Source organism: Trachurus japonicus, chromosome 19 (genome assembly GCF_045865225.1).
Source record: "Trachurus japonicus isolate A0001 chromosome 19, Traja_1.0".
Taxonomy (NCBI): domain Eukaryota; kingdom Metazoa; phylum Chordata; class Actinopteri; order Carangiformes; family Carangidae; genus Trachurus; species Trachurus japonicus.
In genome coordinates, this window is record NC_140925.1 from 5,323,454 (window position 1) to 5,347,847 (window position 24,394).

The 24,394-nt window shown below is 40.6% G+C and overlaps 2 protein-coding genes across 2 annotated transcripts in view; both read right to left on the reverse strand.

Moving 5' to 3' along the window:
* The window catches only part of acsf2 (acyl-CoA synthetase family member 2), a 29,986-nt gene extending 17,641 nt beyond the window's left edge, over positions 1-12,345 (reverse strand). Inside the window, exons 1-10 of the mRNA XM_085760829.1 lie at positions 11,964-12,345; positions 8,372-8,567; positions 5,716-5,844; positions 5,565-5,618; positions 5,358-5,476; positions 4,352-4,514; positions 3,524-3,619; positions 2,342-2,493; positions 586-677; positions 365-441 (exon numbers count right to left, since the gene is read on the reverse strand). Of these exons, the coding sequence (XP_085616955.1) occupies positions 365-441; positions 586-677; positions 2,342-2,493; positions 3,524-3,619; positions 4,352-4,514; positions 5,358-5,476; positions 5,565-5,618; positions 5,716-5,844; positions 8,372-8,567; positions 11,964-12,073 (1,188 nt within the window). The 5' untranslated portion in view covers positions 12,074-12,345. The remainder of the gene's footprint in view (positions 1-364; positions 442-585; positions 678-2,341; positions 2,494-3,523; positions 3,620-4,351; positions 4,515-5,357; positions 5,477-5,564; positions 5,619-5,715; positions 5,845-8,371; positions 8,568-11,963) is intronic.
* Positions 12,346-14,818: 2,473 nt separating this feature from the next.
* Positions 14,819-21,423, reverse strand: tap2t (transporter associated with antigen processing, subunit type t, teleost specific). The gene is made up of 12 exons (XM_085761292.1): positions 21,163-21,423; positions 19,959-20,507; positions 19,760-19,874; positions 19,513-19,643; positions 18,893-19,098; positions 18,329-18,526; positions 18,110-18,238; positions 17,384-17,569; positions 17,123-17,296; positions 16,519-16,678; positions 16,072-16,208; positions 14,819-15,191 (listed from the first exon to the last, which is right to left on the reverse strand). The coding sequence occupies exons 2-12, from the start codon at positions 20,461-20,463 to the stop codon at positions 14,997-14,999; spliced, it is 2,136 nt and encodes a 711-aa protein (XP_085617418.1). The 5' UTR covers positions 20,464-20,507; positions 21,163-21,423; the 3' UTR covers positions 14,819-14,996.
* Between the last annotated feature and the right edge of the window lie 2,971 nt (positions 21,424-24,394).

Genomic DNA, 24,394 nt, shown 5'->3' on the forward strand with positions numbered 1-24,394 from the left:
TTCCCTCAAAAAAGTGTAAGAGAAAGTGAATAATTTCTCACAAAACCATTGTGAGGTTTACTGACAAGAGTTGACTTTATGCATATCTAATGTATATTCAATATCTTTACATTTCCTGGACTTTTGGAGGTGATAACAAATGCTCACATCCAATAAACCTTTAACAAAATGAAAGCTTCGTTTTGTCTTTAATGCTCTTTTTCACAGGATGCCTGATAACGGATCTCAAACAGAGTTTACTGTACTTTCAGCAAATGATCTGTCGCCCTCTAGTGTCTGAAAGCTGAACTGCACGAGTGCATTTTTGAGTCGAGGTGAATAAGATCATTTTATGGTCTTTTAAAGAGACGTAAGATCGACTCACTGTGATCTCCTTGATGCCCATGGCGGATATGACGTTCTTCACCAGCTCTGGAGGACAAGGGGAACCGGCCATGATGCCTGCAGATGAGAAAAATATAAGTAAACCAGCCAAATCCAGACTCAGTTTCAGACAAAACAGAATATCAGCACATAAAATATTTATATATATAATATAGACATATTTGCTAACATATAAGTAGAAAATATCTGTGTTTTTCTCACCTGCATCCACTGATGACAGGTCATACTTAGGCAGGTCCGGCTGGTTCACCATGTCCACATACATGGTGGGGGTGCCGTAGATGAAGGTGCATCTGTGAGAGGAAACAGGAGTTCATCTATTTATCATCTTAAAAACGTGAGAAACAAAACAAAAAAAAAAGCTGCATCTAAAAGTAAAGATTAAAGCAATTAACTGCCTCATAATCCCACCACATGTTTGCAGATTCAAAAGTTGTGGAAATATTATTGGTGAATCCAACTTGTTCTTGAGTAAACTGAAACAGTAAATATAAAGTGTCAGATTCTGGGCAGCATCTCTTTTCTAGCTTGTTCGTGGCTCAGGAGCAGAGCCTCAGGTTGTGATTTCAGTTAATATTTGTATAAAACACATTATGAAGCGATTATTAAACATGTTTGAACTTTAAAGAAACAGGTCCATCACTAAAGGGGTAGTTCCACAATTTTTTAGAATGGTGGAGCAGAGCCGCGAGCTGCTCCGAGCTACGCTACGGAGACTGATGGGATTTCTTGGTTTCCCCCATCAAACTCATCAAATACACAATCCAACAACTCCAAAACGCTCTGGTATGAGATATGCTATGAGATAATAACAGAACGTTACCAGACAGAGTTGTTTTAGAGGAGACTGCTTGATGAAAAACTGGCTCCGACAGGAACGCACATCAGCGGTTTTGCATGAATTTACCTCTAAAACAACTCTGTCTGGTAACGTTGTGTTATTATCTCATAGCGTGGTGAATGTGCAGGTCACAACTTGTCCACCAGAGCGTTTTGGAGTTGTTGGATTGTGTGTTTGATGAGTTTGATGAGGGAAACCAAGAAATCCCATGAGCCTCCGTAGCGTAGCTCTGAGCAGCTCACGGCTCTGCTCCGCCGTTCTAAAAATAGCTTGCACCAACAATTTAAGGTAATGAACCTACTGCTATGACTATAGGGATTATGGCAATGGGCCAATTTGCCAAAATGTTGAACTATCCCTTTAAAAGAGGGTGTTTAGGATGAACCACACCTCACAGCCTCAGATAGTTTGAGTAAAGATCAGCTGGGTCGTTGTTCTGTCAGACATTTAGTCAAGAACATCTGTTCAGCTCTTGCAGCTGTTTTCTAATGTGTGAAAGAACTAAATCTGACATTTTAAATCCAATTACAGTTTTTCCCACATGTTTCTTATCAATTCTATGAAATGCAGCTCTTTTTGAGCTTTCAACCACTGAAAAGACATCTGAAGACATTGTTTCCTATTACCACGACAAGACTTGAGTTTCGCAAATCAGATGTTTAGTCTCTTTGTCCCCGAGCAACAAAACAAGAGGAGATATCTGATCACACTCAGGAAGTGTCCGTCCTGAGCCGAGGAGCTGACACTAATGGTTTCCAGACTCTCTGTGGACTCACCACAGCGTTCGACCGGAGCTGAACCCACCGGCCGTTTCTCTGATCCTCTTTTCTCCAGCACCACCCGCCCTAATGTGTTGCACTAATTCATGAATGTGCATTGCATGACTTTATGTAACAGATTTTTATTGTGCACAACAGCTACAGACTGAATTCCTTCAGGTTTGATTGTTCGGTTTAAAGCTCCTTGGAACAGTACAGCTCCAGAATTAATGTTGATTATAATCAGATTAACCAGATTTAAGTCTTTGTTACAGGGAATTAAAACCTTCAAACAGCTTGTGCAGGTCCTGGGTAATGTGTTCAGACAGACTTTGCAGACTCATGATGATGTTGTTACCTTTCACTTTCCAAAGCTGCCAGGTTGGCCTTTCCATCGTATCCTGCAGAGGGGAAGACCAGCGAGGTGCCGTGCACGGCCATGCACATGCCACCGCCAACGGAGCCGAAGCAGTGGTACAGAGGCACAGGGAGGCAGATACGAGTGTTGGGCTGGAGGAGAGAGGGAGGAGGGGGGCAGAAGAGTCAAACTGTAGGAGCTGTAGGAGGAGAGAGGATAACTACCCCACCCTTCCCCTCCCTGTCTGACTCCAAAAACACAGAGTTTCATAACAGTTTGGCTCCAGCGCATGTGGCAACAGTTTGGGAACTTTTTCTCTGACGTGGCAGAGCGCTGACCGACCGTGGCTTTAATTCAGATTTTTCTTTTTTCTTATTGTCTTAAAAACACTAAAACCCATAAGTCAGGGGTTTGACTGTAACTGTAACTGCAAATCAGTGAAAGACTCGGTCATTTTCTACAACAGCTGCAGCCAGAATAAACTACAGTGTGTGTGCATGTGTGTGTGTGTGTGTTTATGATGATGAAGGTGCATGTTGTTCACCCAGTGCCACTGTGTGACTCACTGAAGGAAAACAATGGAGCTCTGTGGCACAGAAGGCAACATGTGTCAGGCTTTGCATCCACACACAAGACTTAATAATATAATAAGAAATCATACTCATGCCTAATTAAAATAATAATTAAAATGAGTCTGTGACTGTGATATCATTCTTTTTATTGTTTCTACTTAACGAAATATGTTCTCATACTCATGCCAAATTTAACTGAAATGAGTCTGTGACTTAATAACTTTTTTGTCGTTTTTGTCTTGTTCTTTTCCTTTCTTCCTTCTTTTTCTATCTGTTGCTTGTTTATTATGTTTTTTCCTTGTCTCTTTCCATTTTCTGCTTCTTTCCATCTTTCCTCTTCCTATTGGTTGATTTGTTTTGGTGGTTTTTATATTAAAGGGGAGGATTTTTTTCTAAGTCCCTTGGGCTTCTTTTCCTCTCCTGTGCAGTTATTTGCCTTTTGTACTATGAAATGTAATGTTTGTTTTATCATTGTGCATATGAATAACATAAAATTAAATAAATAACATAAAAATCAATTCGTTTTTAAACCATGAATCTTCATTTTCTGGTTCCAGATGAGCTTTACTGAAACTCTGAGATGATACATGAGGTCAAACACTAAACTCACCCTCCAGTGGTATCCCACTCTCCTGCCGACGAAGTAGGCATCGTTGACGATGTTGTGATGAGACAAAGTGGCGCCCTTTGGAGCTCCGGTCGTCCCCTGATAAAGAAAAATAGAAATAAATTACACGGCCATAAAAACGTCTAGATACCGAAGTGTCAAGGTTACAGCAGCAGGCGGTGTTTACTGCTCTGTAAACATCAGAGACTGTGCATAGTAAACAGATGTTAAACTGTGTTTGCAAATAGAACAAGGACGGTGAATTCAGAGTGCATGAGTGGTAATTATAGTAATAGTCGTTGTATCTCAAGATAATCTATAATAAAGGAAAGTAAATGCACTGTGATGTGTGTTGGTGCAAGCCGAACAGGTATTTTGATAATCTATTAATCTGTCAGTTATATACTGCAGGTATTGATTAATTTATAATATGCAGGATGTCAAAACATCACAGGAACAATTAGTTGTTTATCAAAATAGCTCAACTGACTAACAAAATGATTGATCAGCTGATCTATTTGCAATTAATTTATTCTAATAGTTTGACTTAGTCTGATGGATTTTGGCTTCCTGCTTGAATTAAAATATAACGTAGGATAAAACAGCTTCTCAAGGATTCTTTACTCTTTAGATGCCAGAACAACTTTTGCTTTTTTGTTTTTTTAACTGCTCTTTACTTCCTTTATGATGTCAAACTTCTGTAATCCACAATCCAGATGTTTTTTGTTTCAACAAACACGCTCGAGCTCGTACGGGCGTCACCGAGGGTCGTTGAGACTGAGATTCCTCAGATTCCTCAGATTCACAGGCACTTTGTTATGCAACAATTACCGAGGTGAACTGGATGTTAATGGGGTCGTCGAAGGTGATCTTCTTCTGCAGATCCTGGAGCTGCTGTACGTACTGGCTGCTGCCGGCCTGCAGCACGTCGTCCAGATGAAGCATTCCAGGCTGTCGGCTGTCCAGAACGATCACCGAGCGCAGATCTGGAAGTCTGAGGGGGGAAAACCACACAAGGAAGAATATACGTATATGTAGGTCACAGTTTCTGGCTGAGAGGCTCCATATTGTAACTGTTACTGTTCAACACAGAGATCTCACTGTACATGTAGAACCAGGGCTGCAGCTGGGACTTTCTCTCTCCACATACTATACATACTGAGGTCAGGAGATCAGATTCCCGCCCCTGGGTGGTTTCACCCACTTTAAAAACAATCATCACAATGTGGATCTACAGTCGCTTTTTCAAGTCATTCCTGAGACATTCCTGGATAGTTCCCATGGAAAAGATCAGGGAGGGGTGTGTGTGTGTGTGTGTGGAGCTTTTCTCCAGAATTAGATTTTCTGCAAAAACAACCAGTCTGTTAAGAGTAAAAATAGTGGGTCACTTTGAGCTGCAACTGGGCTTTTATTTTGAAAAATATCAGATATATGCATTTATAAATTTGGTTGATGCAGCTATCTGTTTGGATAAGAAAAAAAAGATATTTGCCTGGCTATGTCCTAAGATCGCAAAATTTTGGGAAGATGTTCATTTAGTTATTGGCAGAATTTTGGGTTATGGTGTATCCAAGTCTTGTACATTATTATATCTTGGTGTCATTACGGGAAATGTTGTGTTGAAAGATGATAGATACATATTGAAAATTATGTTAGTAGCCTGTAAAAAGGCAATTACAAGAAAATGGTACAAGACAGACCCACCATCACAGGAAGATTGGATGAAAGTTATGGACAAAAATAAAAAACAATAAAAAGAAAGTATCAAAAAAAAAAAGAAAGGTATTTGCATTTATATTAGAATTAAAATGACTCCATGTGTGTGTTTTGTCTGCACCTCGCACTCCTGATGTCATGCGGGCTGGACGACTCGATCTCAGGACAAATGCGTCGCAGCATGTCACAGTACTTCTGGACCTTAAACTGTGTTGGACACACGACGACCTTACAGCCGACCTGTGAGTAGGAGGAAAGGAGGATTCAGCTTTTCTCTATCGCCTTGCTCATCATGACAGTCAAACCGGTGTGTGTGGAAGTCACCGACCTTCCTCAACGCAAACTCCACCTCCTGCGACTGGTACGCTGGGTTCACCGACACCTAACGGGGGGAGGTAAAACAAGAACAAGCTGCTCATGATGGAGGAGAAACAAAAAAAAAAGACTGAAGCCAAGGCGGCCGGGAGTCGGGGACTGACCAGTATGATGCCGGCTCGGGCCGTTGCAAACTGGAACAGGATCCATTCATAAGTGTTGGGCCCCCACATTCCCAGTCTGTCCCCCTTCTGCAGCCCGAGGGCCAGGAGTCCAGCTGCAGCTCGGTCCACCTGCACACACACAACACACACACACACATGCACACATGAAGTGGGCTCCAACAGATACACACTCTTTATGTGTATCTCTCTCCTCTCCTCTCCTTAATTTGCTACTAATTACTGGAACTAACTCTGTCTTTTGGTGTTTCTGTGTTGTAAATAATCCTTACTAATAACCCTGTTCTTTTTATGCTCTTTCAACTTTAGGCTCTCTAAAGAATCCTGTAATGTTTGTAAAAAATCTTGGCTATTAACTCTTTTTATGTTCTTGTTCTTGCTGAATGTCTGTATAGTTGTGCCTATTTGCTATTGTCCTTCAACCCATCTTTTCTCCTTTACAGCCCTCTTGCCCCTTCCCCTCAAGAAGCTTATGCCTCTTGTCGGGCCATCATTGTAAATAAGAACTTGTTCTTAATTGATTCCGCCTGGTTAAATAAAGGTTAAATCATGTATTTTCTTTTATTTATTTATTTACTTTTATTGTAAAGTGGGGGAAAAAAACTCTCTGATGCAAAATAGTTTTATCATCAGTTTTGGACTCGACCTCACTGTTGCCTCACCCTGCTCATGAAGAGCAAAGTCTAACACCTCGACAAGCAGAGAAACCAGAAAACTCCATAAAAATCAACACATGCATAAAAAAAATAGCAACTTAATTAAAAAACAATTAAACAACCTAATTATGGAGTTAATTATCACTAAATCGGACTTAATGACACCTGTTATCTGAGGACTGTTAGTCTCTGCTGCAGGTTAACGACATCACTGCGGGTCTGTACTGTAAAAGTCTCCGCCCCCATAATCCACATGCGACGTTGTCAGGGTTACTGGGTGAAGGTTCACGGGCTGAGCGAGACGCGGCGTGGAACAGCAGGACTCAACGCCACACGTCACCACGGTCACGGTGACAGGTCACAGCGCTCCACTGATCCTTCACACCGCACCAGCATCACTTAAGATACAGTTTGATAAGTTTGATATGGGTGTTTCCGTTTCAAGCTGCTTTTTACTTCATGGCAAAGGTAGTTTTCACTCTCTCATACATTTATTTAGACATTTTAAGTTATTTTGTACAGTTACACAGAGAATAAAATACACATTTGGCATTTTTCCTCCCTTTTTTCTACATTTTTAAATACTTTTTTCTACTGTCACATGTTCACTAACTGAATTACTGTTAATATGTTTTATGTCTCCTTATAATTTTATACAGATTTTGTTACTGTATCCTTATTTCTTTAGTTTTTTTTTAAAATAGTGTATAATATTGGTGTTGATAGTAAGCCAATGCAATTATAATTATAGAAAGGGGCAGGTACTATAAGTTTTTCTTCATCCTGCTCCTTTTCTTTTATGGTGTCTTAGTGTACATTATGTAAATATGTGCAACCGTGTGAAGTATGTAAACCATGAATGGAATAAATCAAAATTAAATGAAATATAATGGCTAACTCAGTTACTATAAACATGTTTTATGTCTCCTTATTTAACTTATCTCCTAAGTTATTTTATTCTCCTAATTATCGTATCTGTATCTTTTATTGTATTCTATTGCAGCTGCTGTGACACACATAATTTCCTGGAAAGGATTAATAAAGTACTATTCTATTCTATAAAGATCTGTATCTATGTTCTATAAAGATATTCTAAAATCAATAAACACAGTAGATTATTATCATGGCGTCTCTTTACATAAATGATAAATGATCAGGGATCTGTGCTGATATTAAAACTTTAAGTTGTATTTCTGTCTTTACCAGGAAGTCTCTTTACTCTTTACTGAACTGTCTTTTGATTGATGTGGAGTTGTTTTCAGAGGAAACATTGCTCTGCAGGCTCCTCTCGGCTTCAGTACGAACCCAAAACAACCTGCACTGACAAGACGGAGCAGCTTCTTTGTTTCCTGAGAGGTAAAAAAAAAAAAAAAAAAAAACCCAGGGGGAAAAATACTATCTGCCCTTCGATCATACTTTAGTTGCTCTAAGGCTAAACCAGTTTGAGTGCATAGTGATGACTGAAGTCAAGTCAGTGTCTTGACTTGACTTGACCAGAGCACCATACTGATATTTAATAAACTGAGGTTTAGTCACATGAAGCTGTAGCATCTTGCCTGGATGTTTATTACCGGTAGTTTTTTTTAAAGCAGAAGTAAGCGATCCGGTGGTTTTGGCTAACTTCTTGTCAGCAGATGGAGTTAGCAGTCCCCGCCCTCGTCCCTACGTCACCACATTCACGCGCATCCCTTGGCTGCACACACAGAGAGGACTGCCCCTTTATGCCGTTCTCTCTCCTCATTGGATAAAGGTTGTAGGATACAAGGAAAGTTTTCTCCTCGGCTTACAGCAGAGCAGAGTGACTGACAGACCCGTGTTTCAGACCAAACACTCTATAGAAGTGATTGCTGTCGGAAGATATAACTATTCAAGACTTATATTAACACAAATATTCCACTTACTTCTGCTTTAAGTAAGAAAATCAGAAACTGTCTCTGTGTTCGATTAATCGGACCTTAATCAAAGAAAGAAAAAAAACTCACATCCTGCTGAAACTCTGCAAAAGTCTTGCGGACGCCGTCCTCCAGGAAGGCCAGCGCCTCCTTGTCGGGGCAGCGCTCCGCCGTCCTCAGCAGAGACTCTCCCACCGTGGAGTGGAGCATGGTCACGGTGGAGGTGCCGTGGGCGTAGCTGGTGGTCAGGGTCGGGATGGCGGGGGGAGACTCCACATGGATGCAGCTGCAGGGAAACAGGAGGAGGAAGAGGAGGAGGAGGAGCTTAGATTCATTGTTTTTTTTTTAAGACACTGGCAAATGCTTTAAAGGAGAATTACGGTCATTTTTGACCCCTAAATCGTTGTCCTGATGGTCACCCAGTGTTGGGGGGAGCAAAAAACGCGACTAAAATTGATGCAGGCAAACCGGAGTTACACCATGGCTACCCGGTGCTAGGGATAGCGACAACGCTAAACTATGGGGGCAATTCTTTCAACCACAACAAACACTCAAAAAACAATCAAATATCTACAGTATGGTACATGACTGGAATCCTTAGAGACACCACTGAACTCATAGTGTACAGTATAAACAGTATAAACTTTGTGTTTTTGCATGTACCATAGATATTTGATTGTTTTCTGAGTGTTTGTTGTGGTTGAAAGAATTGCCCCCATAGTTTAGCGTTGTCGCTATCCCTAGCGCCGGGTAGCCATGGTGTAACTCCGGTTTGCCTGCATCAATTTTAGTCACGTTTTTTGCTCCCCCCAACACTGGGTGACCATCAGGAAAACGATTTAGGGGTCAAAAATGACCGGAATTCTCCTTTAAAACGTCTGCACAGGTTTCAGTGTGAGAAATGATCGACGTGTCTGTGACCCGATGATCAGGTGACGCTGAGACCTTATCATCGTGTGTTGAGCTGATAAGTGATAAACAAACCGGTTAAACAGTTACATACATGAACCCGGAGTTTGGCTTCATGATGCCAACAACAGACGATGTTCAACTTTGCTCTGATTGTCTTAAAGTCTTAAAGGGATAGTTCACCCAAAATTCAAATTTCTCATTATCTACTCACCCTCATGTCGACTAAGGGCTGGGAGAAGTTTCAGAGTCCTCCGTGGCTTCTCTGAGTTACGGGGGGGGGGTCCGCGCAGCACTGCATGTCCATATGACGGTTGAAAACGGAGCTCACTTTTCTTCGTCCAAAAAGACACACCAAAAAACATCCAAATACCTCCATACTGCTCGTCTGTAATGTCCCTCTTGTATTGAAGCCCCAACATGAGAAATTGTTCCGCCGGTCAGTGCAAATCACGCAGTGAACTGAGACACTGGGAGCTTCCACTACAAACAAGCTTAAAATATAGACTTGTTTAATTTTTTTTGGAACAATTTCTCATGTTGGGGCTTCAATACAAGAGGGACATTACAAACGAGCAGCATGGAGGTATTTGGATGTTTTTTGGTGTGTCTTTTTGGACGAAGAAAAGTGAGCACCATTCACAACCATTATATGGACAAATACTGCTGGGCGGACCCCCCCGTAACTCAGAGAAGGCACGGAGGAGTGAAATTTGAATTTTGGGTGAACTATCCCTTTAAAATGTCTGAAATTGTTCATTAACTTCATTAAAATTCTTTTTTTTAAATTTGCTCCAGCCGAGGTCATTTCAAGACTTTTCCCAATAAACAAACCAAACCAAAACACAACACTTACTTATTTCCTGGTCCGAAACGAGCAGAGGGAAGATCTATCTGATTAAATTAGGTCAAATCTAAAGCCAGAGCAACAAAAACAAAAAGCTGTGTACAAACTGGAGTGAGGAAGTCTATTGGAAGATGTTTTTGAGTTTGAGTTGTATTGTGGGAAAAGTAGGAACCCATGTGTCACTGATACTGAAAATCAGTATCTCTGAGAGTCATTTTATCTCTTTTCTGTAATGTTTTATCCGTAAAGCACTTTGTGAATTTGTTCAAAAAGTGCCATATAAATAAAATTATTATCAAATTATTATTATCTCATTGAAAGAGACTAAAAAAAATAAATAAATGGCAGCATCTTGAACTTGTGCGATGCGACACATGACAGATCTGAGCAGCTGTGACCCACTGAGAACTAAAGGTCAAGTGTGGTTTTGTATGATGAGTGAGGAAGCTGCTCTCAAGTCTGACTGCTGGGTATTATTTACTGAATGAATGAAACCTGAGCAGGATCTGGATTCAAAAACTGATCTGTTAGGACTAGATGAAAACAAAACTAGAAGAAACAATCACTAATCAAGGGTTTGTTTCATCTAATCCCGAAAACAGAACTATTTCACATCGACCACTTTATCATCACTTGTGACTTATTGGTGCATTTATTCCCATTATCCAGATAAACCGACTCTTTTCAGCTTTTCCAGTCTAAAATTCCGATATGATCGACTTCAGTTCATCGGTATTTTCTCAATCTTTCTTGATTTATGTCATTCACCTCCTCCTCCTCCTCACTTCCTGTCTGTTTACATGAGAAATAGAGAAAAGCTGCCAGAATAAATACAGTGGAAAACTCTTCTGTTGCTGGCAGACAGACAGCGGTGGCTTAATTTCCAATACGTCACTAACGTACGTAACTACAATTAAACAAGTGTTGCGCTGCAGTAACATGCTGATGTGTAACGACGTATGAGCAAGTTCAACAAGTTTATCTTGTTAATATAAACTTGGGCGGTTTCATCCATATGCCCCAGGCTGAGGGATCAAAGGTCACATGGGGACGGATGATGATTAATTTCTGCTTAAGTCTGAGAAACTGTGAACAATTTGCCTTTGTTGTTATGGCCTCAAACTGTTACTTAATGAACCCAGGGACACTGCGGGGCATGGTAACTCTGTGGTTTTGTAAGGGACAGAGAGATAAACGGTTGGAAACCACCAGTTTTAGTGTCTTTTTTTGTTTTTGTTACTCTGTCTTGTGTTTTATCATAATTTGCACATGCAATCTTGAAAAAAAAAAAGGAGAGGAGGTGAACTTTAATGAGGTCACCACTGACTGACTGACTCCTGCTGGCTTCACTTCCCTCTTGTCTTGTTTTATCTCAATGGAATTTATTGATTGTATTTTTGTCATTCCAGGTTGTGCATCAGATTAAGAAGAAGAAAACAAAAACAAACATATACTGCAGGCTGCAAAAACAACTTTAAATTTTCCCTGAGTCGGTGTTTTACAGTAACACGTATGTGCACAGTGCAGTGCAGTGTGCAGTGCAACCCTATAGAAAGTCAATGGACACAGTGGGGGCTTCTTCTTTTGTCCCCTCCCCTTCCTTCCTTCCTCCCTTGCTTACTCCGTCCGTTCATTCCTGCACTTTAACTACAGTATATAAATCAAATTAACTACACAACTAAACAAAAAGGAGCAGCAGGAATCAGTCAACACTGGATGTGAGGTTAAGTGTTGCAGAATCATAAACAACTTTATAATATAAACCAATCACAGTCATATGACGCTCCGCAGGGAACGCGGTAAATGCGTTACATAATCCTTTAAAAAAAAAGTTGCAAGTTAACGCATCTATTGTTTCTTTCACTCCATGCACATGAGCTGCAATGTATCAGAGTGAGTAGGCTATAGATGTGGTGTGAGACTCACCGGGCTGCAGCAGCGCTCAGTCCCGGGTGACATGTTGCTCCTCGTACAGCTTTTAAAACTCTGGAGAAAGCAGCGCGGTGGTTCCGAACAGCGATGTTGGGGATCATCATGGTCGTTGTGTGTCCGCCTCTCCCTGCACTGACGGCGGCTTAAGGTGAAGCGATGAACCCGATGGAGCCCGACCTGATGGAGGAGGAGGAGGAGGAGGAGGGGGAGACACAGAGAGAGTGACAGCGCACAGAGGAAGCAGACTCTGCTCTTCTTGTCTGTCTCCCTCCAGGACGGACTGACTGAGCTGTGGGTGGTGGTGGTGGTGGTGTCTGGTCTGTGGCGACTGATTCTCAGACCTTGATCCGTCAGTTTTTAGCTCTGACCTGCAGGTGGCGCCACAGATCACTCACATCTTCAATTAAACTAATTGAAACAAGACAAGTGCAAAAAACAGAACTGTACCTGGAATAATTATTGTTATAGAGTTTGTTTCTTTGTTTGTTTGTTTGTTTATTAAAGACTCCAGCAGCTACTCTCCCTGGGGTCTTGATCACTGAAATTATAATACATGTTTTCATTAATACATTGACATACATATTCACAACCATTAAAATACATTACATACAGTACACACACACACACACACACACACACACAAACATCTCAACAAAAGACAAGGAAACAATCTCTCAACACAATTCAAAATACACTCACATAGACACTCTAGACTACGAAAACACAAGAACACGAAGACACTTGCTCAAAAGACAGTTCTAATGACAAAAACAAAGAAAGGCACTACAGCCAACATTATGGCACCTCTTCATACTCAAGGAGCAGTAGTTCAACCATACAGATTTATCCTTCCTGGGTAAACAAAAACAATTTTAGCTTCTTCTTAAAGCATGCAATGTTATTATCCAAGACCAAAAAAAAGTGGTAATTTGTTCCATGCCGCCATTGCCCTGTAGTTCAATGTCTTCTGTAGAGTTATCTCCTGGACTTGGCTTTAATAAAAGTATGAGAAAACACCGCACTAACAAAATAAAGTAGAAAAACATAACTCTGGAGCAGGATGGTGTTCAAACAAGAAAAACTGAACTACAAGTACTTACTTTTTTTAATTTACCATATCTTTTTCCACTTCCTCTTTTCTTCTAATAAGGGCAATTAATAAGCACAGCTTCTTCTCACTCCTTTTCAAATATGTATGATTATGCTTTTGTGTGTTTTTTGTTGTTTATGTTATTTTCATATGAAAGAACAAACTGAAATTGGGCCTTAAACAACTTTACTGTGAACCACGGTGTGATCAGTATACAGTACTTTACACACAGCCCCATGATACATTCATTTAGCCTACCAAACATGTGACAAACTATCATATTTATTTCGAAGGCAACATTTATGGTCATATTGATGTGTATGTGGTCTGAAATTAATGAATAAAATCTTCTCAAGAATCCTGCTGTCTGATTTTTTTTAAGGAACTACTAATGTAAAGATGAAGATGAAGAAATGAAAAACCACTCATGTGTCACTTTAGGTCATAAAGGTTAACTACTGGACACGTTATTGAGTAATGATTCTGTACTGATGAAGTAACTAGTTCACTAATCATCAAGTTGTGATTAACTTTCTATGAAATTTGATCATGAGTTAATGAAGAACTGATCATTAATAGTTCCTCATTAACTACTCTAATTTTGTTTACCTTATTGTGTAAGTGTTACCATATAATATATATAAAAAAATAAAATAAAAAAATAAACACATTTCTGCACAGTGATGCAGGAAACAAAGTGAAGTGAAGAACTGGTAAATAAATGTACAGGAGTAAAGAGCAGCCTACAAATAAAAGTAAACTTCTGTACTGTAAAATTTAGTCAAGTCAAGTGAAAATACCTGTTGAACACACTGAATAAAAATTTTGTTTTTTGGCAAAAAAACAAAAACAGTTTTAATGAGTGAGGTTTAAAAACATACATGTACAAAATCTGCCTTAAAAATAACACACATTCATTCATCAGCTCATTTGAGTTATAGTAGTTAAACATGGAGTCTTACATCTAAAAGAACAGAGAAATCTGTTCTGAGGTCAGTTTAGAAGCTTTTTAGACAAACATGTGAAAACATTCAGACTGCACCACTCCTTCATGTACTGTAGATGCTTGGCATTAAAAACACATTCATATATACAGTGCTGCTTGAAAGTTTGTGAACCCTAAGAGTAGTTAGTTTACCATTTTTCTGTTGTTTTTAACCATGATTTTCTTATTTTATCATCGCCAGTTTTGATATATGAAATGTCAGCTTTATGTTTATCAATTCCATGTACTTGTGTTGAGGTATGAGGAGCCAGCAGACTACGTGAAACATCACATGGAATCAGACTAAGTGAACCACAGTTGCACTGGTAAAAAAGTCAAGTAGGAAACAGACTCAGGTGAAACACATGTGGGTGCTCAAGTAATTAATTAAGCTGAGCAGACCAATCAAATGAGACATCCTTAGGAAAGGTTTTTAAGAAACACTGATTAAAAGAGAGAAGAAACCAACCAAACTACTGTCGTGCCAGGGGGTAAAACACACAGATCAGCACTGTTTGCACCAGTATAATATTTGTCTTTGTTTATTTGTCTTGTCTTGCTTTTTTGGCTTCCCTTCTTGTTTTCCACTTGTCTAAAAAAGCTACAAGACCATCTCTAAAAGATCCCAGCCCCATCCATCTACTGGAAGACAAATAATTTACAAATGGGGGAGGACACTCCTGGACAACAGAGGTGGACAGACCAGAAAAATAATAAATCTGGTAAAGGCCGACCCACACATCTCCAGAGAGTTGCAGACCTCTCTGACAGCATCTGGGATAAATGTACTGTAGATGCGTCTACAATCAGGCAAAAGAAATGAATATGGAAGAGTTGGTAGAAGGAAGCCTCTGCTCTGAAGAAAGAACAAAGTTGCCCACATGAGTCCAAAATTGAGTGATCGGAGGGTTCACAAACTTCCAAGCAGCAACTGTGTGAGGATGAGCTGGTCTCAGGTCTGCTGGGAGAACAGCTCCTCCTTCAGCCGATGGTATCGTCCTCTCTTGGCCATGAGCTGCTGGTGCGTCCCCTCCTCCACCACCTCGCCCTTCTCCATGAAGACGATGTGGTCGGCCTTCTCCACCGTCTTCAGTTGATGGGCCACCACCAGGACGGTGCAGCCGCAGGACAGAACCTCCTGCAGAACCTGAGAGACGCAGGAAAACAACAGTCAAACTCCAACGGACTGTCGTATTTTGCCTTTTCAAAGTAAAATTGGACACTTTTTTGGGATGTGTTAAAGGGATACTTAACCCAAAATCAATAATTTCACAAATTTTCTACTCACCATCATGCCAAGGAAGGGTTTGGAGAACTTTCAGAGTTACCAAAACGCTTTAGGAGTTCCGGGGGGGGTCCGGCTGGCAACGGATTTTCATATAATGGCGGCGGATAGAGTTCACCTTTGAATCGTCCAAAACACACACTATGAAACATCCAGATACCTCCATACTGCTCGTCTGTACTGACCCAAGTGTCCTGAAGCCGCCACATGGAAAAGTTGTTCTGAAAAACATTAATTTGACCTCTGTTTTTAGCCTTGTTGTAGCAGTAGCTCCCAGTGGCTCTGTTATGCTATGAGATGTTCGTTCGTCATCGTAAACCATTGGATGTCTGATGTAAACACAGAAGAACATCTCGCAGCAAATCTCACGCAGCCACTGGGAGCTACTGCTACAACAAGGCTAAAAACAGAGATCAAATAATTTTTTCCCGAAAACTTTTTCATGTGGCGGCTTCAGGACACTTGGGTCAGTACAGACGAGCAGTATGGAGGTATCTGGATGTTTCATAGTGTGTGTTTTGGACGATTCAAAAGTGAACTCTATCCGCCGACATTATATGAAAACCCGTTGCCAGCCGGACCCCCCCCGGAACTCCTAAAGCGTTTTGATGACTCTGAAAGTTCTCCAAACCCTTCCTTGGCATGACGGTGAGTAGAAAGTTGGTGAATTATTGATTTTCGGTGAAGTATCCCTTTAATGAGGATGATTATAATTTGTGGGTGTGGCCATGTTTTAACTCACAGCATGCTGAGCCTCAACATCCAGTTTGCTCGTGGCCTCGTCCAGGATGATGACCTGTGGGTCTCGGACCAGAGCTCTGACGATGGCGACGCTCTGCTTCAGCCCGCCAGAGAGTTTACCACCACGTTCCCCAACATCTGTCAGGTTAAACCCAGATGTTTAGACTGGTTTCATCGCCTTCGCCTTCTTCTGTCCAGTTAATCATTACCGATGCGTCCCATCACCACAGCAGTGTCTCTGTGTTGTGGCCTTTGAGCTACAACTCCTGCTATAAACAGACTCTCCTGTTGTCACTTCACGCCTGCTGCGTTCAAAGTTAATATCCGACTACGGTTCAGTCAAATGTCATGTTATGTTTTGAGTATAGGTGTAAAGGACCGGAAATAAACTGTTATAATGTTCTGTATCTGTCACAGCAGCTGTTTATTGTGTTTCTTTACTACCTACCTGTGTCGTATTCCTCCTCTAGTCCAGATATGACGTTGTCTATCTTGGCCTTCCGTGCAGCTTCTTTCAGCCGCTTCATGCTGCAGCCCTCATGGCCGTACTCAATGTTGTACCTCAGTGAACCAGAAAACAGCTCGGGATTCTGGGAAACCACAGCCAACTGAAGCACAAAAGTAAAACACATATCAGTGTTCATCAGTGCAGCTCTGGGTGGCAGTTTTTTTTAATTTAGGGAGAAAATATGGTGAAAATATAAATGTTTATATCTTTAAAATGATGAGAAAGTGGAAAGAAAATGACTTATTGACCCATAAATTTAGCAAATAAACGGATAGAAAGAGCTTCACTGTGCTCATCGACCTCCTTGTGTCAGATGTTTTTAGTCATGAGGGTCAAACCAAAGCAAATCAACACAAACATGAGCATGACATCGGTGCAACACTAGAACCACTATGGAACAGATGAGGATAAACAACTAGGCTTTGTTCATTTCATGCATTCTGTTTTTAAAGATTTGATGTCTGTTGCTTCATAACTTATCTTTACTCGTAGAAGTGAATATTCCTACATGTTTGCTCGGGGCAGATCACGGAGCCGACTCTACCTTTTGATGGAAGTATTTGTGTTGGTAGCGGTGCAGCGGTTCTCCGTCCAGCAGGATCTGTCCCTGCTGCGGCTCGTACAGCCTCTTCAGGAGGCTGACGCAGGAAGTCTTCCCGCTACCGGAGGGACCCACCAGGGCCGTCATCTTCCCCGGCTGCAGCTCCATCGAGACTGACTGGACACAACATGATGATGATGACGATGTAATGATACATTTGAGTGGATTCATGTTGATTTAACACCATTACAAACACACTGATACCTTCAGTGCTACTTTATCCGCTGAGGGGTAGCTGAAGGTGACATCCTGGAAAACTATTTTTCCTCGCAGCTTCTCAGGAGCCAAATCTCCCGCCTTCTTACACTGCGGCGTCCTGTCCAGGTAGCTGAACACTTTGGCGATGACTCCCACTGTGGACATTGTTTCTCCGTAGCAGTACAAGAGCTCCTGGAACAAAACCATACATTAATCATCAGTGACAGGTAGTGTTGCTTTCGTTTATCATGTGACGAAAACGAGATAAGATGGTGGTCATGTGACGATAACTATAATATATAATGCAATATTGCTGACGAATAAAAACGAGACTAAATGTGGTTAACAAAACAAAAACTCTGCTAAAATGTCTCTTCATTTTTGTTGACCAATACAAGACGAGACGAAATAACATTATAATGTTTAGTCGTGTCATTATTATTTTGCAATATTTCTGTTTCCTAGGCAGCGACGTCACTTCCTCAATCCCAACTCGCAGCATTATTTAGAAGATGCAGCTGCGGTGGGTTAGACGAAAATAGTGGTGGATTATTCTGACTAAAATGCTCAGACTTTTGTCGACTAAAACTTGACTGAACAAAAGAGTATGAATAAAAGAGTATTCAACTAAAATTAAAACAGGCTGCCAAAAAAAACCCCACTAGTGACAAGTAGACAAATATAATTTACAACTTAAATACACTGAGGAGGTGTTAGTTAGTTAGTTTATACCCTTAAGTTGTTTGACATCGGCTTCTGGTACAAGAAAAAGGACACGAGCGTCCCGATGGTGAGACGGCCGGAGGAGATGAGGTTGCGGGCTTGTAACAGCATGAGAATCTTTATCCCATAGGTCAACACCTGATTAGAAAGATCACACACAGAGATATTTATCACACTGTTATTAAAACAAACACACATATACATTCTCCACCACCACTGCCATCTTACCCTCCGTATTAAGCCGTAAACTGAACTGTAGAACCCTTCACGTCTCCTGATGGTGCACATCTGCTCCAGAGCCTCGTTGTACCTCCTCAGTTCATCCTCCTCAGCTTTAAAGCTGCGGACCGTTCGGATCTCGCCGATCGTCTGAGAGGCCAGGTTTTTGTTCTGAGCGTGACAGTCCTGCATCTGCTCCTTCAGCTCCTGTTTGACACAGAAAACACAGCGACTCAATAACAAGGAGCTGCAGGTTAAAGACAGGTTAAAGACCTACGGATCTTTCCCTTTTTGTTAGATGAACATGAAACTAGTTTCTGCCAATTCAGGTGAATTAACAAAAACTAAAGTGTCAAATAAAACATTTCTAGGTGAAGAAAACTTTTCCACTAAATCCTGAAGCTGCGCCTGAAGAATCACCTGCAACTTTCTGAATTAGAGCTCCACCTGCTGGTGACTAAAGGTAAATGTTTGAACCAGCAACAGGTTGATTCTTGCAAGCGATGTCTATAAATCAGAAACCATCCAAACAAACGACTGTACGCTACAGAAGTAATGCAGTGACACACTGACCTTGGACAAAATGATGTATTTGTTCTGCAGGAGGGCAAAGAGAGGCATCTCTATGCAGGTGAGCACAGTGAGCTCCCAGGACAGACGCAGCATCACCGCGAGCATGAGGGCCGTTTTGACGGTGCTGCGAACCAGCACGTTGGCGTTCAGCGCCACAGTGCGTCCCATCCGGTCCACGTCAGAGTGCAGGCGCGAGGAGAGACGTCCTGGGTGATGAGAGGGGGGGAAATCAAGAGTGTTAACAAGAAACTAAAGTTTTAATGTTTGTTAGACCTCATGGAGGAGAAGCAGGAAGAGTTTGGCCCATTTTTCTAACAGGAACGCCTTTCAAAAGAAACAAATAACAGTAAAAAATATGTGGAGTCCACTGTTAACATGATATACTTTATATTACTCTTAATTTGGGGCTCCGGTTGTTTAAGTTTGTGGCAAATTTGAGATCCTTTGACTCCACGGCAGCAGATTAAAGCCCATTGTTTTTTAAATAATATGTTAAACAGGTATTTGTGGCACAGGAATATAAAATCTATGTGGAAATAACTGAAGTCTTGAACCAGTAAATCACAGCATTCTTCAAACACATAAACACACATCAGATGTTTATTATACGTCCACCTCACCAGCTGAGTCCTTGTCGAAAAAGTCCACTTCCTGCTGCATGAGGGTGTGAAACAGCACATGTTTCAGTCTCTTGTTCAGTCTGGCCAGAGTGCACATGAATATACCTCCTCTCATGCCAGAGAACAGAGCACTGTGGAGATGGAGACACTGAAAATTAGTTTGTTTAGAAAAACAACAACAAAAAACACAGAAACAAGCCACTAAAGGATATCAGTTAAAAACAAATCAGCAGTTTTCTTTCATTACCTTCCAAAAGAGATAAGAGCAAGCTGTCCGACTGCGTAACAGAAGCTCATTTCAAACACTTCACCTCTCAGCATGTCGATTACTTTCCCCTGATAAAGTGGGATGAATGTGTCACCTGTAAAAAAAGATAAATACCACAGATTAAATACAAAAAAAATGATGCTGTATGTTTTGTTAAATGTCAGAATTTGATACTTACAGATAACTCCTAAAATGAGGAAACCGAAAGCTGCAATCAGGTAAAGGGTGTCTGGTTTGAAGTATTTCACCATCCTAATCAGCAGCTGTCTGGCATTCAGGTTTTCGTCAGTTTTTCTCTTCTTTGCAGCACCGCAGAGACCCTTCTCCCAGATCACACAGGCCAGCGATGCAGACATCGGGCCCAGGAGCAGCATGCTGAGGTTGGGAGACGGTCCCATGTAAGCCTCCACAGGTTCTGCCTTGAAGAACCGTCCACTTTCAAACACAGGGGGAAGGAGGCAGAGGAGCGCTACCAGCCGGCCGAGCATGGCCCCCGGCTTTCCCTCGGTCAGTACGGAGGTGAAAACACGGAGGGCAGCCCATTTCACTGCCCCAAAAGCCCACGTGCCGGCCAGTCGAGTACAGCAGGAGCACTCTGGCAGAATCAGCCCGGCCCACCCAGCCAGACTCAGAACGACGTCAAAAACAAGAATTAAACATCCAGATGTTGTCACCTCCCCCATTTTCCCTACGGTGGATGTTCGACTGCAAGAGCCAGAATCTGATCCTGTAACAACAAACATTACTATTATTATTATTATCAAACAGCATAACTATTACACTCTCAATCATAATTGTTACTCACAAATAAGATCAAGAAATAGTATTATAAGCAAATACTCAGAGCAGAGTGTCAGACCTTTAGATTGTCCTATTATAACATTATTATATTATTACACCAACCTGTAAACAGCCTTTTCATGTCACTCTTATCAACTTGTTTTTTTTTCTGTAATCTGTACAAATACATCACATTTAATAAGCTGACGCTAATACTAATCAAGAGCTTCACTAAAACTGCACTTAAATGTAATGGGGTTAGATTTAGGTCAGCAGAGGAATAAAGCAGCAAAAAATAAGACAAAAACAGTTAAAAACTCTACGTAATTAGACATGTCTGTGTGAATGTAAAGTAAGTACACACCAGTCTGTTTTAATGAGTTAGTATTAGTTTAGTTAGCAGTCTGGTTCAGAGTTAGTAAGTTAACACTGTTAGCTACTAGGTGACGTTTCCCTTGGCGTGCATGGATATCAACAATAACATGTTTGGATACTGCGGATATTTAACGAATCCCCGTTCAACGTAACAACGTCAAATAAATGAATAAGTTAACATTTTGTAGCTTTACATTAGTGCTGCAGCAGCTCGCTTGTTTACTCACCGTGTGTTGCTCTGGTTAGCTAAAACTGCTCACCGGTTAAATTTCACTTTCACTTTCGGTTGGGTGGTTGACGCGTCATCGATGTGATCATTGATCGATTACCGACGGGGAAACAAGACGATGACACACGACGTATCGATCATGGACTTCATTTCTGTCACTTTCCCTGTGTTTTGATTCATGTTTGACAGTGTTAAAAGTTGATACTGGTGTTTTTTTTCCCAGCGGCTGCCCCGTCGTTTCACAATGTAGCCACAAGATGGCGGCAGTTAACGGCTGTTTACATCTGTCTTCTTGTTACGTTTTTGGACTTCCCGTAGAAGTGGACTTTCAAAATAAAGGCACGTACTAACATGACGATGCAAAAATGAAAAATTACGAGCAAAAAATAAAATAAAATATCACCCGATTATTGATTATTTCTCTTGTATTAATGATGAGAAAGCAGAATTTTATTGTTTTAGACTCTGCAGCTTGTAGTAATCAGTTAATATAACATATTCTCCAAGTTGACCTTTCAGAGGTTAAAATGTCACTGTTATTTTTTCCGTCCATCTCTTTTCTTTTCACACAATATATGTTTGAATTAACACTCAAAAGATCACAACAAAGAGAGGTTTTGGTATTCAAACATTTATTTTCCCTCTGATCAATATATATATAAATAAAGAATTTATAACAAAGATTTAATTTGGCCCAAAGCGACACAAGCTGTAAAAATGACAATAGTTGTGATAATAAATCTTCTCACTATGGAGAAGCCTCTGGTTATATACTCTTGTTTACTGCAATACATCATATACCTGAAATGTATATTTCTTTTTTAATCACATCTGACATACTGTAAGGTATCTTTGTTCAAGCCTTTAACAGGTGGAGTGACAACCCCACTGCTTGTTTATCCGACGATAAGTCAGTCACATTAAATCTGTGATTGGAGCTGAAGGAGAACTCAGAAACAGTGTCAGAAAAAGTGTCAAGTTTGTGCACGTCAGCTGCTGAGTCCTCAGTGCTTCTGAAATATTCTTCTAATGAAATGTGTCAAACTGCTAACATGATGTCAGTTAACATGCAGCGTGAAATCCTCTGCCTCGCTCCTATGTGTTCCTGAAAGGGGGTTTAAGTTTCTCCCTTGGTTGTAGATTATGTTTTGGAAATACACCAAAAAGGCACTGTTCCATCAAGGAATGACAAACATGCGAAAGAAAACTAACTCACTGCTGCTACAATGCATGTTCTTTTTTGTTGTTGCATGTGACAGTGAACGACCAGCAGTTTTAACCTCTTTTTTCCCCCTATGCACCTTCAGTGATCAAAATCGACCCAAACTCATTATAACATGGGGGCAATAAGCTCAGCATGCTGTATTTAATTCCTTCACTATCACCACAAAAAATGAAAATTAATTATCCTACTTTGAGATATAAGATGATGTAAAAAACAAACAAAAAAACAACTAAATACAAACACACTATTCTTTTCTACATCCTGTTTAAGGTCTAATATAACAGTTCTTTAGCTACTGACAGTTCAATCACAAGGCTGGTGTTATTCTCTGTATTTCTTATCGTCAAAAAAATAAATGAAAAGACAAAAACAAACGATGAGCATGTCCTGTAAACAGTCTGCCACAGTGTTTTACTGATGCTCCTTCATCACACTGTAGTTCATTTTGATTTAATCCCATATAGTCTGTCCTGCTGCCCCCAAAATCTCACTCAAGTGGATTAATCCGCTGCTTAAAATAGTCCCCAACAAATGCAATATTTACTCCTGTGCTGAAAGCTATAGTGTGCAGCTGCTTGAATACATACATTAGTCTTTTTTTTGTAAAAATAAAGTATAAATTTGTGATTTTTAAAGATTTATGTCTTCAATAGCAACCAATAACACAGTTTTTAAATGTTGGCAGAGACAAAAACCTTTTCTGTTTGGATTCAGCCATGTGAAATACGAGCTGCATTGTCTTGGTCTTGATTGAAATTGAAATGGAGATGGAGTGGAAACGCTGCTCAGCTGGCACACTCAGTGTCAACAGAAAGTATGAGGGTTTTGAGGTGGTTATTATTATTATTACCCAACACAAATGAGGAATTATTATTAAGACCATTGTTATGTGCTTTCATATCAGCCTTTGTAGGTGAGGCTTCCTTTTTAAAACAAATCAAATTACCACAAATTAACAGGGACACTTCAACAACAAGCCTGGGGCCGTGTGGTTGATCCAGCTGTGCACTGAACAGAGCAGAAAACAATAATAATACGATTTTTGGACAATAAGAAAAATACAAAATATCAACTCCAACCTTTACTTTGATTATTAATTCCTGTTCTCCCATCACCTCTTGATTTTCCTGCTCAGTTTGCTTGTTATTTATCGACAACCACTTCGTTCAGCCTTCTACATACAGACCCCACTCTCAGTCTGTGAACTCATCGAACGCTCCAGCAAAAAAAAACATCTGGAAATGATTTTTGTGTGATTTCCTCAGTGAAGGCTCATGTATGTCTACAGCATGTAACTTGGCTTGATGAGGAAGTGAGATATACCTCACATATATACGTGATAAGATTGTGTCATCATCAGCAGCATTTTAACAATAAACAGTACAATCACATCGTTGTAAGTTGTAAGTGCACATCTGTTCATTTTGGTATGTTAGACTAAAGTGTCCAGGCTCGGTCAGTCAGACAGTGTAAATTATTCATAGTATTTGTTTGGATTTTTTTTTTTTTTAATGGCGTGCCAGATACAAACAAAAAAAGCAAACTTTCCAACATCTGGCACGACAAGCAAGCCTTTTGCAAACATTAGGAATCATTTGCGAGCCTGTCTGATGCAGCGAGTGATGTGTGCGTTAAAGGGATAGTTCAACATTTTGGCAAATTGGCCCATTGCCATAATCCCTATAGTTTTGTTACCTTTAATTTTTGGTGCAAGCTATTTTTAGAACGGCGGAGCAGAGCCGTGAGCTGCTCAGAGTTGCTCTACGGAGGCTAATGGGATTTCTTGGTTTCCCTCATCAAACTCATCAAAAACACAATCCAACAACTCCACAACGCTCTGGTGGACAAGTTGTGACCTGCACATTCACCACGCTATGAGATGATAACAGAACGTTACAAGACAGAGTTGTTTTAGAGGGAAATTCATGCAAAACCGCTGATGCGTGTTGCGTTCAGGGACAGTTTTTCATCAAGCAGTCTCTATATTTCCCTCTAAAACAACTCT